Genomic DNA, 17129 nt, shown 5'->3' with positions numbered 1-17129 from the left:
CCTCATAGAATATTATGTCTTTCTCCGTATTTTTAACATGCGTAAATGTTTGATTCAAAACTGCTCTTAGCATTCTTAGCGTTCTTAGCATTTCGTTCAACTACAGTACTACTGTTATAAGCATGGTCAACAAATGAAAACTACATACAGCATACATCAAGAATCTCTATTATTTTCACTTATTTACTATTTATGGACCTCTGCAACTAGTTTTAAGTAAAAAAAAAAAAACTTAAAATAAATCTTTTATACATTTTAAATAATTTGTGTTGTATTTGTTGCTAACTTTAGTGACATTACTGACATTTTTTATACCTGAGGCATGTCCTTGTTTGTAGTTGACTTTGTAGTTGTTTGAGTTACTTTTATTTGTAAATTATTTATAAATATTAGTTTATGAGTGTCATAGAACGACAGGAACACTAAAAGATATTTTTAACCCTACAATCTCAAAGATATTTAAGTAAAAAATACATTCATCCAAAATATTTAATACATTGTTTCCTTCTGCAAATATTTTATGGATCAGAAACAAACGTATTTTAGGTTCAGCGAGAAATCTGATTCATTCACCCCATTACGCCGGGTCTGTTTTTTCCCCCCGGATATATCAAACTCGTGCTAGCATTTCTACCACCTGCAGAATTTCGGCCGTTACATTTTATCATATTTCAAACTATTTTTACTATTGTTACCTAACTGCTTTAGGTTATAGTATTATCGTGAATTAATAGACACTTAAAAGTGTATGCTATATAAAAGATACGGTGTGTAAGATAACCACCATATTAGGCACAAAAATGTTAAAAGTAAACACTAAATCCTTTCATCACAAATATATTGTTAAAACTAAAATAAATAAGGTGAAGTGGTAGAATTCAAAAAACCATGGATATTTTAGAAATTTATAAAAAATAAGAAGTTAAACTAATGTTAAAATCCGTGTATCAATATTATTGTTTTATAATGTATGTTAATTTTAAAAGAGATTGAATAGTTATTAAGAACCACTTTGGTATTGATATTTGTATTCCAAGTGTGCTTTTATACATTTAAATATTAACTAACAGTTTTTATTATTTTATGTTTGTTTTTTACTATTTATTTGTTGTCAAACTACTCAGTAGAAGCGAGGTTGATAAATGATGACGTCAGATACATTGTTCATTTGTCTTAACCACACACATTGTTCCACATCAACAATAAATAATGTGTGTTAATTACAACAAAGCCTGCAAACTATGACTAGAATACATCAAACGTGTCGTCAATATAAAGTGAATTACGTAAACTGAGTGAGTTATTTGTCGATTGAATCAACTTGTCGAATGTCATTTGTCCCCTGTAATACATTTCCAATATTTCATTTATCTCTGATTTTTTTAACCTATACTGTTTACCTTTACTTACCCTAAATAGATAAGTGTAAATGTAAAAGGTATACCTAAATAAAGGAAAATCTACACCCACGTTACTTTAATGGTACACTCATCTAAGTGTTGTTTTAGGCATATTTTTTAAGTTGTTGTTATTGCTTGTTTTTAAGGAAAGACAAAACTGATGGATCCATAAAAACTGCAAGTATACATTTTTACTCAGTTACATAAAGGTCAGGTCAAATATAAAACAGATGTACTCTATTAACACTACTTTATTTAGTGAAAACCAAATACCTTTTACGTAATTGTTTTTATAATACCTTATAAAGTCCACTTTAAAATTTAAATTTCCTCATGGGACAAGCCTTAATATGGAGAGTCAACTTGCAGATTGTAACATAAAAACCGTATTGAATTAAGAATCCAAATATTAGCTTTATAAGTTTTGCACCTGTACCTAAATTTTCAAATATACCAATAAGATAATGTCAGTAAATAAAAGCTAAAGTGAATATGCCAATTAAGAATTATTCACTAAGTGTTTTAAGACCAGTCAAAGCAGTTTCATCATTAGGCATAAAATTTAAGACTCCAGTACGGCTTGGGTATAGACGACTTTTATCATATCTGAATAATATTTTGGTCACTTATACATTTCTATGGTGGTGTAAGAATTATTGGATTTTTTACTGTATTTGGGTTTGTACATTCTCTTTTAGAAATAAACATAAAATATTATAGACAATTTGTTTTTAGATAAACAATGTAAAAGAAAACATAAGAATTAAACTTAAATCCAAATTAATTGAAGAAAAAATCTAACTGTGTATTATGATTAAACGTGTTATGATCACTTTATATTCAAAGAGTGCAAATGACTCGTTAGTAAGGTTTTATACGAGTAAAACAATATTTTCTCTCAGAACCATGGCAAACTGTTGTGCATCATCATTTATCTATAAACACTCTTTTATGTGACATAAAAAAAAAACACTATGCAGGTTAGTAGATAAAGTGTCACTAGCCAAAATGAAATGTCTTATTAACACTTGACTTTTCTTCAAAGGGTAAGACTTAGCAGCTTTGTTTCATACTCATCAAACCTTTAAAATGTAGACATAATTTGTTGACAAGAGTTGCTGAATTTTATTGACAAAAGCTTCCAGCTTCCCGAATTATCTAAACACACCTTGACGTTGTTGAGATTCACTAGTGTTTTGTGTGTTAAAAGTTCAATTAATTGTTCATGTTTCTATTAGGAACGGTTTAAAAATTAGGCACAATCAAAAGTAATGAGCAAACATTTTGAGTACACACCAAAATGTACACAGTTGAATAATGTTGTATAACAGTAATTATAATGTTGTTCATTCACATCGTATATCAAAATAACCAAATAAATAAATAAATAGGCCTCATTCCATACGTAGAAAAAATGTGTTTAAATTAATTATATTTAAAAATTCTAAGCATGACAGATTATTTATTTATTTAATTAACAATTCTAATTTACAGTTTTTTATCACATTTCTACACTAAATAGTGCTAATTAAAACACATACAAAATAAAAGAGAAATGGTGAATTAATCTAAAACATTATTATTATATCATCAGAATAATATAATATAACATCAGATTTTACTCAAATTTATCCTAACCCGTCTGGACTTAAAGAGTTTTACAAGTATAACAAATTTAGTCTGGAGGTACATTTGTGTGTCCGTCCAAGATGAGATGTCCAATGCGATGAAGCGTGTCCAAAGCAAATGGGTTTCTGTAACGGATCAGTAAGGTCAAATTGAAGGGATAGAAGGGGGAGCAGAATTTATTTTCTGATTATAATATCCATACATACTTGGGCCCTTACTAATCGTCGTCGAGGTACAATAATTAATTCATATAATCTTTTATTAAAACTAAATGAGTGGAGTCTTTTTTTTTCAAAAACAACGAGTTTGAAATGACTGTAGTTGTTTTTACTAACCAACTAGCAAAATACCTGTCCGTATGGGGTCGGCTTTTAAGTATAAAATGTTTATAGAAAGTTATACTCGTGCTATACGTTTGCAATGGGAGAACACACGGTTTGAGGAAATTTGGTTCTTTTAATTTACGGTAGTCTATGCTATAGTACAACATAGGTTCCATATCCATTATGTTCTTCCACTACACCTAAACAAAATAAACGGTATCAGCAATCTGACACATACTTTCTACCATTAGCTTGTCAACAACGTCTATCATGGGTAAGCGATAAATTTAACTAACTATGATTTTTAAAAGGCAAAATCACAAAATATGCATTATTTTTTGAACCTTAACTTTTACAGGAATGAGGAATTGTACAATTTTGCTGAGAGTTATAAGGACAAGTAGAGAAAATGTTCGATCAGAGTCGGGTTTTTTCTGAAAAATCACTTTTTTGTTTTTCATGGGTTTTAGTGAATTTCCCTATAGGGAAGTAGCTATTACCGTAGGTCTCATGGTAACACTTAGGCCCGGGACCGATTTACTTTTTCATTTTGGTGTCCCCAGAGGCCAAAAACACCATTCGTTAAAATTTTTATATATGTACATATATATAGGTATATATATATATATATAGATTTATATATATATATATATGTGTCCGTGAACACGATAACTTGAGTAATTTTTATCCGATTTTGATGAAATTTGGTTTGAAGGTGTAAGGCGGGATAAACTTGAAGGAGTTCGCGATCCAGCATGATCGGATCATGGGAACAGGGTTTTATGGGGGGTTTTATGGGGTAAAAATAGGGTTTTCTCACTTTTGACCCTCAATACACAAAATTTCCCAATTTTTCTCTAAACCTTCTTAAAGAGCTTTAAAAAACAAACAATTCAGTATATCAAAGTGTTTTTGTACAGTTATTGGTTACGGAGAAAACTAAAAAAATGGTAAATTTAAAATTCCCATGTTATTCTTATGGAGAATATTGTAAAATGTTGTAGTTTGCTTGTTTATGGATATATTTTGATCAAACTTGACAAATATATTAATTTTATACTAAGCAATATTTTTTTTACTTAAAACACTCGTGAACTTTATTAGTTTCCTTGTAGCAGCAAACCTAGGTACTCGTTAAACCTAATGTTATTTAAATAGATCAATTGAAAATCAATTCAGCCAAATGGAAATTCGCTTAGACGGCAGGTTTGCTGCGGCGGGGGTATTGTTAATAATTTGAAGTGCTAAAATTATACTATTTTTTTTTCAAAATCATTCAGGCCATTTTTGAGAAAATCTGATTTTTCCGTTATTTTATGGGTTTTATGGGGAAATCGCCATTAAAATAAACGTTAAAAAATGAAAAACCTTGGAGATACTAAAGATTAGGACCTATATACCAAATTTAATCAATACCATAAATTTTGATCAATTTAATCATGGAGGGTTTGTCAAGATAGAAACAAAAAATAATTTTGTCGTTCATGCCAGTAGGCCACACAAAATTTACCTGTGACTGGGCCTTCGGCCTTCTAAAAAAGAAGTTCAGAGTTACGTATGTATCGATGTTATCAGAGTTAGTTGACTGCATCAATGACTTAACCCCAACTTCTAAAGTAAATACTGCAGATATGGTGGCTAATAAACAAGGTGAAGTACTAATCAAAATCCATGATTGGCTAATGTTTTTCCAGACTTATGGTGCCAAAAAGTACCACTCATTACACGGTATAACCATGTTGAGTTCATTACAGAGTTAAAAGGAAAAGTGCACTGCAAAACTGATCTTGAAGACAACGTGTATGTTCATCAGGTATTCGACACCGAGAATGGACCTAGCGGTTTCCCCAAACAAATAGTTCCACAAAGAATGACTCCAAAGAGGAAGGGGTATCTGTACAAAAACATTAGGGAATATTGCAAAGACGAGTTCAAAGATGTTTTGTGCCCTCATCAAGACCCATCTGTCCAGCCTGAAGATCCTGATGAACCTGTTCCGGGGACTTCGACGGCGTGTCAAGGACCGTCAAAGAAGCGCCGCAAGCGCTCAGTGTAAACATAGAAATATTTTTTTTTACTTAAAAAATGTTTCTTTTTTAAATATGATTTAAAAAACTGTTTTATTAAAAACTGGAAAATGCCGCCAAGAGGTCGCTTTCTGTAGTTTTGGGATTTATTATGGAGAAATAACATAGGGCCGTGAAGAGGTCCCTTTTCTGAAATATAACTTTTTACGACATGCTTCAATAAAAACATGATTTTCTTAAAAGTTACTGTTAGTTAAGACACAAATGGGTATTCCCATCACAAGAGACATTTAGGGATTTCTTTTAAAACCAAAGTCGTTGCTTAAATATGAAAAATATACGTTTTATGCTGATTGGAAATTTTCAAATAGATTTTTTTTAAGAAATAGGCCCTTTCTTTCATGGAATTTGAAATATCTATAACTTTAGCACAAAAAAAAAATCTTAGACTCATGGGACTTGCACCAAATTAATAGGATTTAAATGAGGAATTCTAAAATAACAGTAACTCAAAATCGTAAATTGCCGCGAAGAGGTCCCAGTTTCATTTCCGCCTCACATATCCACTCAAAGCTCAAAATTTGTTACGAAAACAAAAACTTCTCCATATATACTTTCTCCATATACTATGTATAGGGGGAGAAATTAAAAATTAATAGTGCTGCACCCTGTTGGAAAACCTTACAACCTTTTAATGATATCGAATATCATAGAACGAAGTTGTGTAGTTAAAACAGCTGGCAAACTGCTTTAATTCATTTTAAATTGTTAACATGGGAATCTGCATAGCCACTAGGGCGAAGCCCAAAAGGATCTTTGAGATAACAGTAAGTATATATGTTAATCGGGAACGTAAGCTATCATGATATAACGTTTCAGTTCAATCTGACAAGTAATTAATGTGTGATTGAACTTCGAACAAACAAACAAACATACAAACAAACAAACATACAAACAAACAAACAAACAAATACACAATCTTTCACATTTATAATTTTTGTAAGATTACAATGGGTTTATTTGAAAATGGAACTCATAACGTAGCACTAAACATTGATTCATATTATTACGTAATTAAATTGGGTACCTATCTTACATAGCATGAATTGATACTGTAGTTTTGCGTGTATGTGTAACTAGCAGAGTACCTGTCCTTCGTCCGGGGTTGATGTATGTTTAAAAAGTGCTTTTTGAAATCTGAAATTAAAAACAGTGTTAAATAAGATTCAATTCCACAATTCAATATAAAAAGAAACATTTTCAAACAATAAAACAAATAAAAAAATTCAAAGCTTTTACTTACTTTATAATTATAAAATCATACATAGGCAAATTATAATTTACAACATCTGGTTAATATTACGGGTTGACTGAAAAGAAAAATGTGATCTTGCTTCAAAAAGCATTGCTCACTTAGCATTGAATATAAAAATATCTCATTATATACTATGTGAGCAAACAAAAACATTAACACTCTAACTACTTAAACAAACGGAAATATATTTAGCCCTACTATTTATAGCTCCTACTATTCATGCACCAAAGGCAAGTGTATAAACAACTTATTTTTTTATAGTTTTTTTTTTAATTGAAATATTTTTATATCAGCTTAGAATTAGGAAATTTAACGTCATTCAAACAATGTTTATGTCGAGGGTAGGTTAAGTTAAGAGGAACTTGGTTGAAAATATACATGTAATGACCATGAAACGCTCGTAAAAAGTTATTCATTATTAGAATAGAATGTGAAATCTACAGGAAGTGTCAAAAGTTATAATATAGATAGGTAGTAGGTACCTCTGGACTAAAAAAATTATAACTAATCTACGGGTAGTAATATGAAATTATGATTAAAAATTTTTTAAAAAGGCAAATGGTGTGAAGAATATTTCTCTAAAAATGGCAAAAATATACAATTCATTATCTCCTTGAGAAAAAAGTTAAAATTTTTAAGGTGTGTGCCCTACTCTAAACACATGTTAGTCGTCCAAAAATGTTAAAAAGATTCAAGTAAATGTGAACTTTGTAATTTCACTACTTTTTACATCAAAATCTTTCTATACAATGACTTACATTAGCGAAAATTTTTATAATTAACTAGGGTTAGATACAGCAACAGATATACAATCTTAATTATTTCATAAAAGCAATAATCAATGAACCACCAAATATAAGAATAAATAAACATGTGACATTATTGTAGACAATATTATATTTATAAACCACCTGTAGAATTGTGAATTAATGTGGTTTGACGGTTCAGCTTGTTTACATTTGGGTGGCATAGCAAATTGCAAACATTGTATGTTCTCATGTCAGCCATGGAGCCCAATCAATATTTACTTTTAAAATCCTCGCCTCAGAACTTTTAAAGCCAAAGGAGCAAAGCTCACGGTCAGTATTGAAGTGTGAATAGTCCTATAAAGGTGCTTGGTATGGTAGCTATATTTTCCTATAATTTAAGCCCAGTCAGTTCAGTAGTTTATGCGCCTGGCCCTATTAGTAACAAACATACAGACACCATTATATTTGTTATATAATAGTATGGATAATTAATTTTGTATAATTGCCTAGTATACATCTGGTTTAACAGTTACCAAATTATTAACTGTGCTGTGTAGCTATTACTGGGCAATTACTATGAATCATAAACTTAGTTTTACCTACAACAGTTGTCTAAACTAAACTAGCCTTTCAGTTCAATTGTCAGAATTAATTGATAATATTCACTTATCAGTATTGTTTACTTACTTAAAAAACATTGGTTTACTTAACAATGCTGTTACCTCTCTTAGAATCTATGTGTAGCGATTGTTAGTAATTACAAACGGTCATAGTTAAAGTAGTGTACGCAACTTGTGTAAATAGTACACGTTAATGTAAAACGTAGCGAGCGTTGCATAAACTACCATAATAGAATAGCAAACCATGTTACAAAACAATTCGGCTACTCTTGTATGATCCAATAAAATGTTGTTATTTATGAGCAGAATATTGCTTTTATGGACTCTCTTAACGACTGTAAAGGGAGTATGTTGAGTTTTTTTTTGAGTTTACAAACTACCAAAATAAATGGTCCATTATATACTTTAACGAGGAGTAGAGGGTCTTTGTGATATTTTATCAATATAGATACTATATTACAATATTTACAAAATTGAATTTTTGTTAGATCTTATACTGCATTCGTGGCACTACTTATTTATATTTTGAGTCAGCCATTATATATATATATATATTTTTTTTTTATGGGGAGGAGGTACAAATGCATTTACGCACACTGAGGTGCTCAATGGCCACTCAGTAGTGCCGGACTCCCGCGGGCTCATTGTCCCCGGACTACCGGCTAAAAAACCCCCTCGTCTCCTAGGACACTAGCCTGGAACTGTTTCGCACATTACTTCGGGCTAGGCCTTTTATACTACGCCCCTAGGGCTTTCCTTCTGGTTTCCTCAGAAAACTAAGGCCGATCGAGGTCGACTTTCTTATCCCGAAGTATGGCTTCGACGAACTGCTTTACACAGTTCCAGTTTTTTCCCCCCTGTATCATAGCTCCAACGATGTATGTAAGGAGGGACGCGGAATGTGTGCTCGAGCGCCTGTAGCATGTCACTCCACCTGGCGGAACGCATTCTTCACGTCAAGAGTGACGAAGAGAACTAAGCGGCGCGACCAATGACTGTGGTTCTCCGCACTCCGCACTGCCCCAACTACCTTTTGGATGGCGTCAATGGTCGAGTGACCAGAACGAAAACCATGCTGCTGCGGGGAAAAATCACCAGCAGAGACGATAGCCTCGGTCAGTCTGACACGAATTAACTTCTCCATCACTTTGCCAACAGTGTCAAGCATACACAGTGGGCGGTAAGAGGAGGGGGTTCCCGGTGCACTCTTCGCCTTGGGGATCAGGACAAGGCGTGCCACCTTCCACGCCGTCGGGAAAACGCCGTCCGCCAAACAGGAGTTGAACATATCCAACATAAGCTTTGGATTGTACTCAACGACGAGCTTGAGGATTTCCGCAGGAATGCCATGAGGACCGGGTGCTCTTCGATTCCTGAGGGATCGGACAGCGGAGGTAAGTTCCTCTTCCCGAAAGGGTGGGAACGTGCCAAGATTCCTAAATTCTCTAGTTGGTCGCACTGGGTATTTCGAAACAACGAGTCAACGACAGCAGCCATGGCAGCAGGATCCATGTCCACAGGTGGTGAACGAGTCCCTAGCTTTTAGGTTACTATCTTGTAACCCGTCCCCCAGGGGTTGTTGTCGACGTCCTGACACAGTTGCTTCCAGCACCCGACCTTACTCCGGTTGATTGCACCACGAAGATCTCGCCTGGCAGCCTTGTGCTCTGCCGATCTGGCATTGGCTTCAGGCCGGTTTCTGGCACGCTGCGCTGCTCGTCGGAGGCTAAGGCATCTTCGCCGGAGTTCCGCAATCTCGGGTGTCAACCAGTAAACTGCCTTCTTCCCACGACGGGCAGAAATCCTGGGCATGGAACAGTCGCACGCCAATGAAATGAGTCGCATTGTCGACGTGGCACGAAATTCGGCACTTCCGATGTCCCCGACAGTTTGATCCCCGATACATCCCCGAAAGGTGTCTCGGCAAAGACGACCGAGGTTCCAACGTCGAGGCGGGTTGGCCGAGTTGGCATATGGATGCCTACGCTCGGGAAGCACCCCGAAGACAATTGCCTGGTGATCACTTGCAGAGTAGTCCTCGGAGACACGCCAGTCAGAAATCCGATTGGCTAGGCCTTCAGATGCCAGTGAGATGTCAGGGATGGTCTCTCCATATCCAGGGCGACGGAAAGTGGAGACATTGCCCACGTTCAGAACATGAAGACCCAGCCTGGCTGCCATCTCTAAAACATATCGTCCCCTTGTGTTTGTTTGGGGTGAACCCCATTCCACCGCCCTAGCGTTGAAATCTCCGCAAACAATCACCCCACCATCGACGTTCAGGATCCCGTCCTCTAGAGAGTCGACCATCTGGCGGTACTCTGCTATGGGCTGGTTAGGTGTAAGGTAGCAGGAGAAGAAAGTTAAACCTCTGCTTCGCAGCCACACGAAACCGTTTCCCTCACCGGAATCTAAGATAGGTACCTTCCCGGGGTCAAGGACCCAGATGGCCGCCGTCCCAGAAACATCAGGAAACCACTGAGGAGAGCGTCGGTTCTGATATTGCTCACTCAGCAGCAAAATATCGGCGCCTTGCTCGGTTGCGAATTGGTACAGCAGACCGTCAGCTGTCCTGCTCCTTTGCATGTTAAGCTGAAGGGCACTTATCATTTCTGGGTGGATTGGCGGATCTTGTGCAGTGCTTGCTTATAAGCAGCACAACGGCTTGATCCCGCAGCGTGCTTAATGGCATCGTTCTTCAAGCCGGCCTCTGTGCACAGGACGCAAGATTCAGCGGAACTGCATACATTGGCCCTACCTGTGATTTTGGCCGCCGCACTTGTAGCACATATTGCTTCTGTCGGGACCTTTGCAGCGATTAGCTATGTGGTTAAACCCCAGGCATTTATAACACCTTGGGGCTACGAGCTTCTCGCGGACCCGGCATCTCACCCATCCGACCTTTATGAGCCCTTCAGCTAGGAGTTTTCTCCCATCTCTAGCTCCCAACGTCAATATCGCCATCTTCTGCCCTTTGAGAGTTGGCCTTTGAGACAAAGATCTTCATCTCACTGGGTTCCCCGAGAACAGACTTAACTGCAGTGGAGACCTCTTCCTCAGTCGTGAGTTCGTCAAGATCCCTCACTTCCAATGTCGGCTCAAGAATTCGCACCGAGGCGTTTGCACCAAGGATGGATTGCAAATCGGCCCCGAATTCTGCCTTCGTCCCGGAGGAATGGCCAAGCTCTACGAGGAGATCACCAGCTCTAGTTTTTCTGAGCGATTTGATAACAGCTCCCTTCTCTTCGGGCTTCACCTTTTGACGTATCTCACCAAGCACGTCAGCGTATGTCTTTCCGCTTGTCGGCTTGATTAGAAGAGCGTCAGGGCGTTGTTTAGAGGCTCTCTTTTTCTTGGGCTTCTTTGTCGTTTCGTCACCAGGCTGGACAACAGACTGCTGAGGAGGGTTCTTCTGCTTGCCCTTCCGTTTCGCAACCGTCACCCACTCTCCTGGTTTGTTTCCGTCGACCTTCTTTTTCTTCTCGGTCACAGGCTCAGCTGGGCTTGAGGCGGCTCGCTTAGAGCTGGCCGCAGTTGAGGACTGAGACGTCTGTTGTCGTGGCGAGGTCTGCGTTGACTAAGAGACGAGGGTCTTTTCACACGACTTCCAAGACTTGCGGAGATGAAGGATGTGGTTAAGATAGGACTCCAGCTTGGTAATCCCAGTCTTAAAGTCTTGGTTCACATTCCTCTGTCTGCGTGTCGCTGACTTCATCTGACTGAGAGTGTCAAAACACTTTGTCAGGAGGTCCTCATCTTCCTGCCTGGCCAGTGCGATAACGGCCTCGTATGGCGAGGTCGTTTTCTCACTTCCCTGCTCTGGCAGAGTTTCCGAGAGCGGCGATGGATCGGAACTCGGAGTGAAAGGACGGGCGCGAACAGGGGAGCGACTCAAACGTGAGCTCCTCCTGAACGGGTCGAAATCCACTTCAGGTGTCGTTTCTGCCTCTTTTTTTGGGTTAGGGAACCCGAAGTTTTCTTGCACAATTGGAACGTTTTCTTTTTGCTTGTCTGCCATATTTTCACATTTCCCCCCCCCCTATGCTGTGCCCTCGTGAGAATGTCACCCTGGTTCACCTCATGCACGGCTGTACTCCATGTCCTTCGCCCCCCGAAACCCAGAACGCTCCAGAAAAGGCAGTGGCCTCGGCAGAGCCCCCCCAAAACCGCAGCAGGGCCCTATCCGGTCGCCATCCGGCACTACTACGGCCAAAGAGATTTTCGCCGGATGATAGGGCAGCCAGGTCATTGCCGGCTAAGCTTACCCGGGCCCCTGTACTATCCGGCAGCCTGGGATGTGCAAGAAAGACCCAGTTTTTAAGCTGTACCCTCTACCTGAACGGACGTCCAACGCATCGGGGGACCGCAGGACACGGAGCCATACACAACAATAGACCAGGGTGATTTAGAAAAAGAAAATTGGTTTATTGATTTTAAGCGGGAAATGTTGGTTTGCAGAGGAGACGCTAAAAGAATTGTTGCGCTCCCCCCCCCCTTTTAGTCGACTCTTACGACGAGCAGGGGATACTGCGGTCTATTCTAACGCCGGAGCCGCACAGCCAGTCAGCCATTATATATTAGTAGCCTATGTATTATAATGCATTCTCATTATTGGGGATGTCTCAATACAATTATTGAAACATTGTGTCTGAAAAGGGATAAAATTTAAAATGTTAAATTTCATAACTGATTAGTGTTATATTTCGTTCTGTACATTAAATAACATAATGTACGCCTATCCAAACTAAATTTGACTTTCAGATTAAGAAAAAAATCAATTTTCTAAATATTTTCTTTTTATAGACTGCCAAGTGATAATATGAAAATGACCTATCCAATCAACGACAATCTTTAGTATCCAATATTAACTTTGGTTTTAGCGTAAAAGTTGGACTATGTCTTTATCACATGATAAAACTGTTTAAGAATCTATGGTTGAATTCTTTAGTCGTAAACTTGCAATACACAAAACTATTTTCCTACAAACATTTGTTTTATTCCGTTAAAAATGAATCAAATTGAGTTAAATAACATAAATAACGAACATAAATAATAAAAAAGTGACTAGAAAGGCTGAGTATATATTAACACATAAACTCATAAAAACTGTAGGATTTGTTGGTCGAAACCTCTCTCCAGGGAAAAGGCGAGAGGTTGTTAATTTAGTTAAGCTTATTACACTCATCTCAAACGAAAGTAACCCATGAGATGGCTTTTTTATTTACAGCTTGGTTTGAATTAGTTTGTAAATGATGTCAGATTTCACTTTCTTAATCCTATCTACTACTAACATTTGTAATTGTTAACAAATGAATTGTTGAAATTCATAGTATATTTTGAACATAACAAACCTCTAGTATATATTTTTCTGATTAAACGTTAGGTTTTTGTTTATTTTATTACTTTATTTAATTTTAACTTATATATTCAATTTGGGAAAAAGTAACATACTAAGCAAAGTTTATCAATACATATAATATTTCATTTATTTTAAATGTATTAAGTCAAACTACAAAATTAATAAATATTGAAATATTCTTAAAATTACCACATCTTAAGTATTCATATAGCATTCTATTACGAAACATGGAGAACAAATTTATAATGTATAATGTATGATGTATATTAATTTCTGTAATATCTAAAAGTTAACCTCCATTATCTTCCATCACATATATTCATAGATGGAGGTTCATTCACCTTAATTATGTTGTAAACCAAATACGTCCATGTAACTATCAGTAAAATGCTAATCAGAAATTGATTTTACTTATCTCTAAACATCGCTAATATTTATTTTAATATGAACCTATGTAGAAAATAATTGAATAGCTCTCGCAAAAAACCTATTTTGAAAGTATCCTGCTACGAAGGCATTTTTACTCAAGCTAGATATTTATTGTACAGCCTAAAATTATTTTAGTCTAATATTTAAACCATCTGACTAACGCTATATTGTATGCTACTCTTCATATCATCGTCGAGTAAGCATTGTTGCTACAATAACTCATCTTGTGATTGTAAGTGTTATCACGTATCTTGAACTCCTCATCCAGTCATCAACTAACATCTCATCTTGCCTAGGCTGAGTTAAACATTTAATCTCTACACTCGTTTCTCTATTTTTACAAGACGTGTTATACAATAACAATATTTTACGATAAAGCATATCGGATATATTCAAAAAGCCTTGTTTTATATTTACTGGAAACTTTCATATGTTTTGAATGCTAATTTAAAATATCTGTATTTATAACCTAAGTTACTCCATATATTTTTATGAGCCGTATTTTCTTTGACTTTAATTATTTAATTTCTCATCCTTCATTTTAACCAACCTTTTCTTTAATAAGATTTGATGCAACATATTTTGATGGACCTTGATAGAGCTTAAAACATAGATATTTCAATTTATGTAAAAACTTGAAAAATGTTTTTATTTGTTGTACGGTATTTATTTATAAATGATTACAATCACTATAACAATGAAAACAAATCAAGTACCTAATAATAAAATAATAATAATTTTATAATATTAACTAAATTCACAGAATATGTTTTCTTCCACAAATCCTTTATTAGTGTAGGCATAAATAAATAGCTTTATAATAAAAGAAAATTGTGGTGTTAATGTTTTCTTGTTTTAAAACAATCCCGCTAAAACATCAGGTAGCAGCTGTCGTAAATATTTACTAGCCTAACTAATGTCTCGATCCAAGAACCAATGACTAACGTTTTTTTATACTTTTTATCATAAGAGACTAACTATTTGTTTGTTTTAAAATTATGTATAAATATCAAAAATGATTATTGAAGTTGCTGGAATATCTTCAAAAATATGCTCCTGTTATGGTGAAAGAAATGACAAGATTTCCAATGAGGGATAAAACATTAATAAATGTAAAATATAAAACTATAGCATAACAAAACATAAACAAAATGTATATACTATAATAAAAAAAGACATTTTTTTATATTTTTTATATTTTTATGGTTTGAAAAGGAACGGTCCAAACCACAAAAATGGTAACACATCACACTGACAACAAAGGTTGCATTGTTAAAAGGATTATAAATGAAGGCCGTAGTAAAATTGCCACAGTAACGTCATAGTAATAAAACCAACGCTCAGTCATTTTAATGTCTAAACCACAAAGTGTGGTCATGTGTTAATTTTGACCAAGCGTTTCCACAAACATGAAAGAATCATAATAATAGGCCATTTCGCTCTGAGGCAATTATTTAATACAAGGTAAACTAAGTTATGTTTAAATTACACTTTTAATTTATAGTGTCCCAAAGTATACTATAGTATAACATTTATTTTGTTGGTATATCATAGATGTATTTTATTGGCATTACACATGTCTATAGAAATACATCTGCAAGTGGATATTTATAACTAAATACTCTAAACATGATTACAATTCAAGTAAAACAATCATAAGTATAATTTTATAGATAGTAAAATTAAGTTTTGTGTGCATATCATCAAGCATGCAGAATTTACTTTCTAGGGTTTGTTCAATAAATAAAATTTATGGTGTTACTGTTATAGATATTTATAACTATTTATTAGTATAGTTGTAAGATCATCATGAAAAATAAACTTAATAGTTACTCATATTTTGTGAAAGTCATTGATTTATTTTGTATGAAAAATAGTAACAGACAAAATTGTAGTACTCTAGATCATCTATCAAGAAATAAAAAGATTATGTAAAATATTACTAGACTATTTTAAAAATAACTTACAGTTTAAAATCTTAAAAAATAAGACTCCCTAAAGCTACTAGTAATGGTGTCTTGTTATAACCGTGAGAATTTACCGTTATTTGTTTACAAAACATTTGGAAATTAATTTTTCTATTAAGTTCGTTACCAAATTCAAAATGTATATACACAACAAAAGTAGCCCATTCCTTTTTAATAAATTTGCAAACAAATATAATTCATACGTTTGGTTGTTAGACGAGTAATCTGGTCTATCAAAGTAGCAAAGTAAGAAAAATAAGGCATGTACCTTTAGATTTAAATAAATTCCCAATAGTTTAACATAGAAAGATTTCACAAATCTTTAATATTTATCAAAATTTAAATTTCAAACTATGACTAACGTTCAGGAAAGACGTCCATTAGTTTGGTAATAGTCGTAAAATTAAATACAGGCAGTCATGAAATCTTGAGGATATACTACTATTTTATCATGGCTGTAGTAGGATTTTGTATGTCCTTAGACTACATTCTCCGCTTTCAATTTCAGCTTTTGCACTAAACTCTAAACAATTCAATTTAATAAGTCTACTTTGTAAAGAGACTGAACCCGTAAATCTCAGTATGTTAATAATTTGGCATTATATATATATATATATATATATAGGTTAAATCTAACATTACTTGATACAATTGTTATTTAACTTATTTTAACAAATAGCTCCATCTTTAATGTAAATGGTGTATGGTTTTTCTCGCTAACAAATTAATAGAACGATTCTTTAGTGATAGCGGAATAACCATCACCAACTACTCTCGCCAGCGGATTGCTTAGGTCGGTGGGTTGGGAAGTTTCCAGGGTTCAAAAATTACTGTAAAACCCCCATTTTATGTTGTACAGATATGTATTACTAAACATATTTTTCAACCATAGTGCGAAATTAATTTACTTTATTTCGTATGATTTGAAATTTCTCATTTTATCTTATTGCTATAATTTATAGAGTCATATCAACTCAAGAAATACAAAGTTAATATTTTTTATATTCTTAGATAAAATTATCAATTATAAAAAGGTCAAAACTGTTATATTCAGTAATTTTATTTTATACGAAATAATGGTATTTTTTTAGTATTATATTATTTCCTGATCAACAAGGTCATGATTCAACATTTTGTCTTTGATATAGATCCAAAGTTTGTATTATTTGAGATTAACTATTTCTAAAAAAAAAAAAAAAAAAAAAAAAAAAAAAAAAACTATTAAAAACAGTAAAACACAAGACTCATATTTGAATTTTCATCAATAAAACTTACAAATGATCAGAATGTTTTGGTCATTGTTGTAACCAA

General features: G+C 34.7%; 1 protein-coding gene across 1 annotated transcript; it reads right to left on the bottom strand.

Annotated features, from left to right (window-relative positions):
* Positions 1-9605: 9605 nt before the first annotated feature.
* LOC128982505 (uncharacterized) lies at positions 9606-10673 on the bottom strand. Its single transcript, XM_054401465.1, has one exon. It carries the CDS (start codon positions 10671-10673, stop codon positions 9606-9608), a length of 1068 nt encoding a protein of 355 aa, XP_054257440.1.
* Positions 10674-17129: the final 6456 nt, after the last annotated feature.

This window comes from Macrosteles quadrilineatus, unplaced genomic scaffold (assembly GCF_028750875.1).
Source record: "Macrosteles quadrilineatus isolate MER2022 unplaced genomic scaffold, UCM_ALF_1.0 Scaffold_408__1_contigs__length_74776, whole genome shotgun sequence".
In the NCBI taxonomy this organism is placed as follows: domain Eukaryota; kingdom Metazoa; phylum Arthropoda; class Insecta; order Hemiptera; family Cicadellidae; genus Macrosteles; species Macrosteles quadrilineatus.
The sequence above is the reverse complement of the archived record's forward strand: the minus strand, read 5'-3'. Positions and strand labels throughout refer to the sequence as shown.

What these genes read in the sequence shown, in the direction of transcription:
- LOC128982505 (XM_054401465.1), bottom strand. Translation starts at nt 10,673, where the DNA reads ATGATAAGTGCCCTTCAGCTTAACATGCAAAGGAGCAGGACAGCTGAC.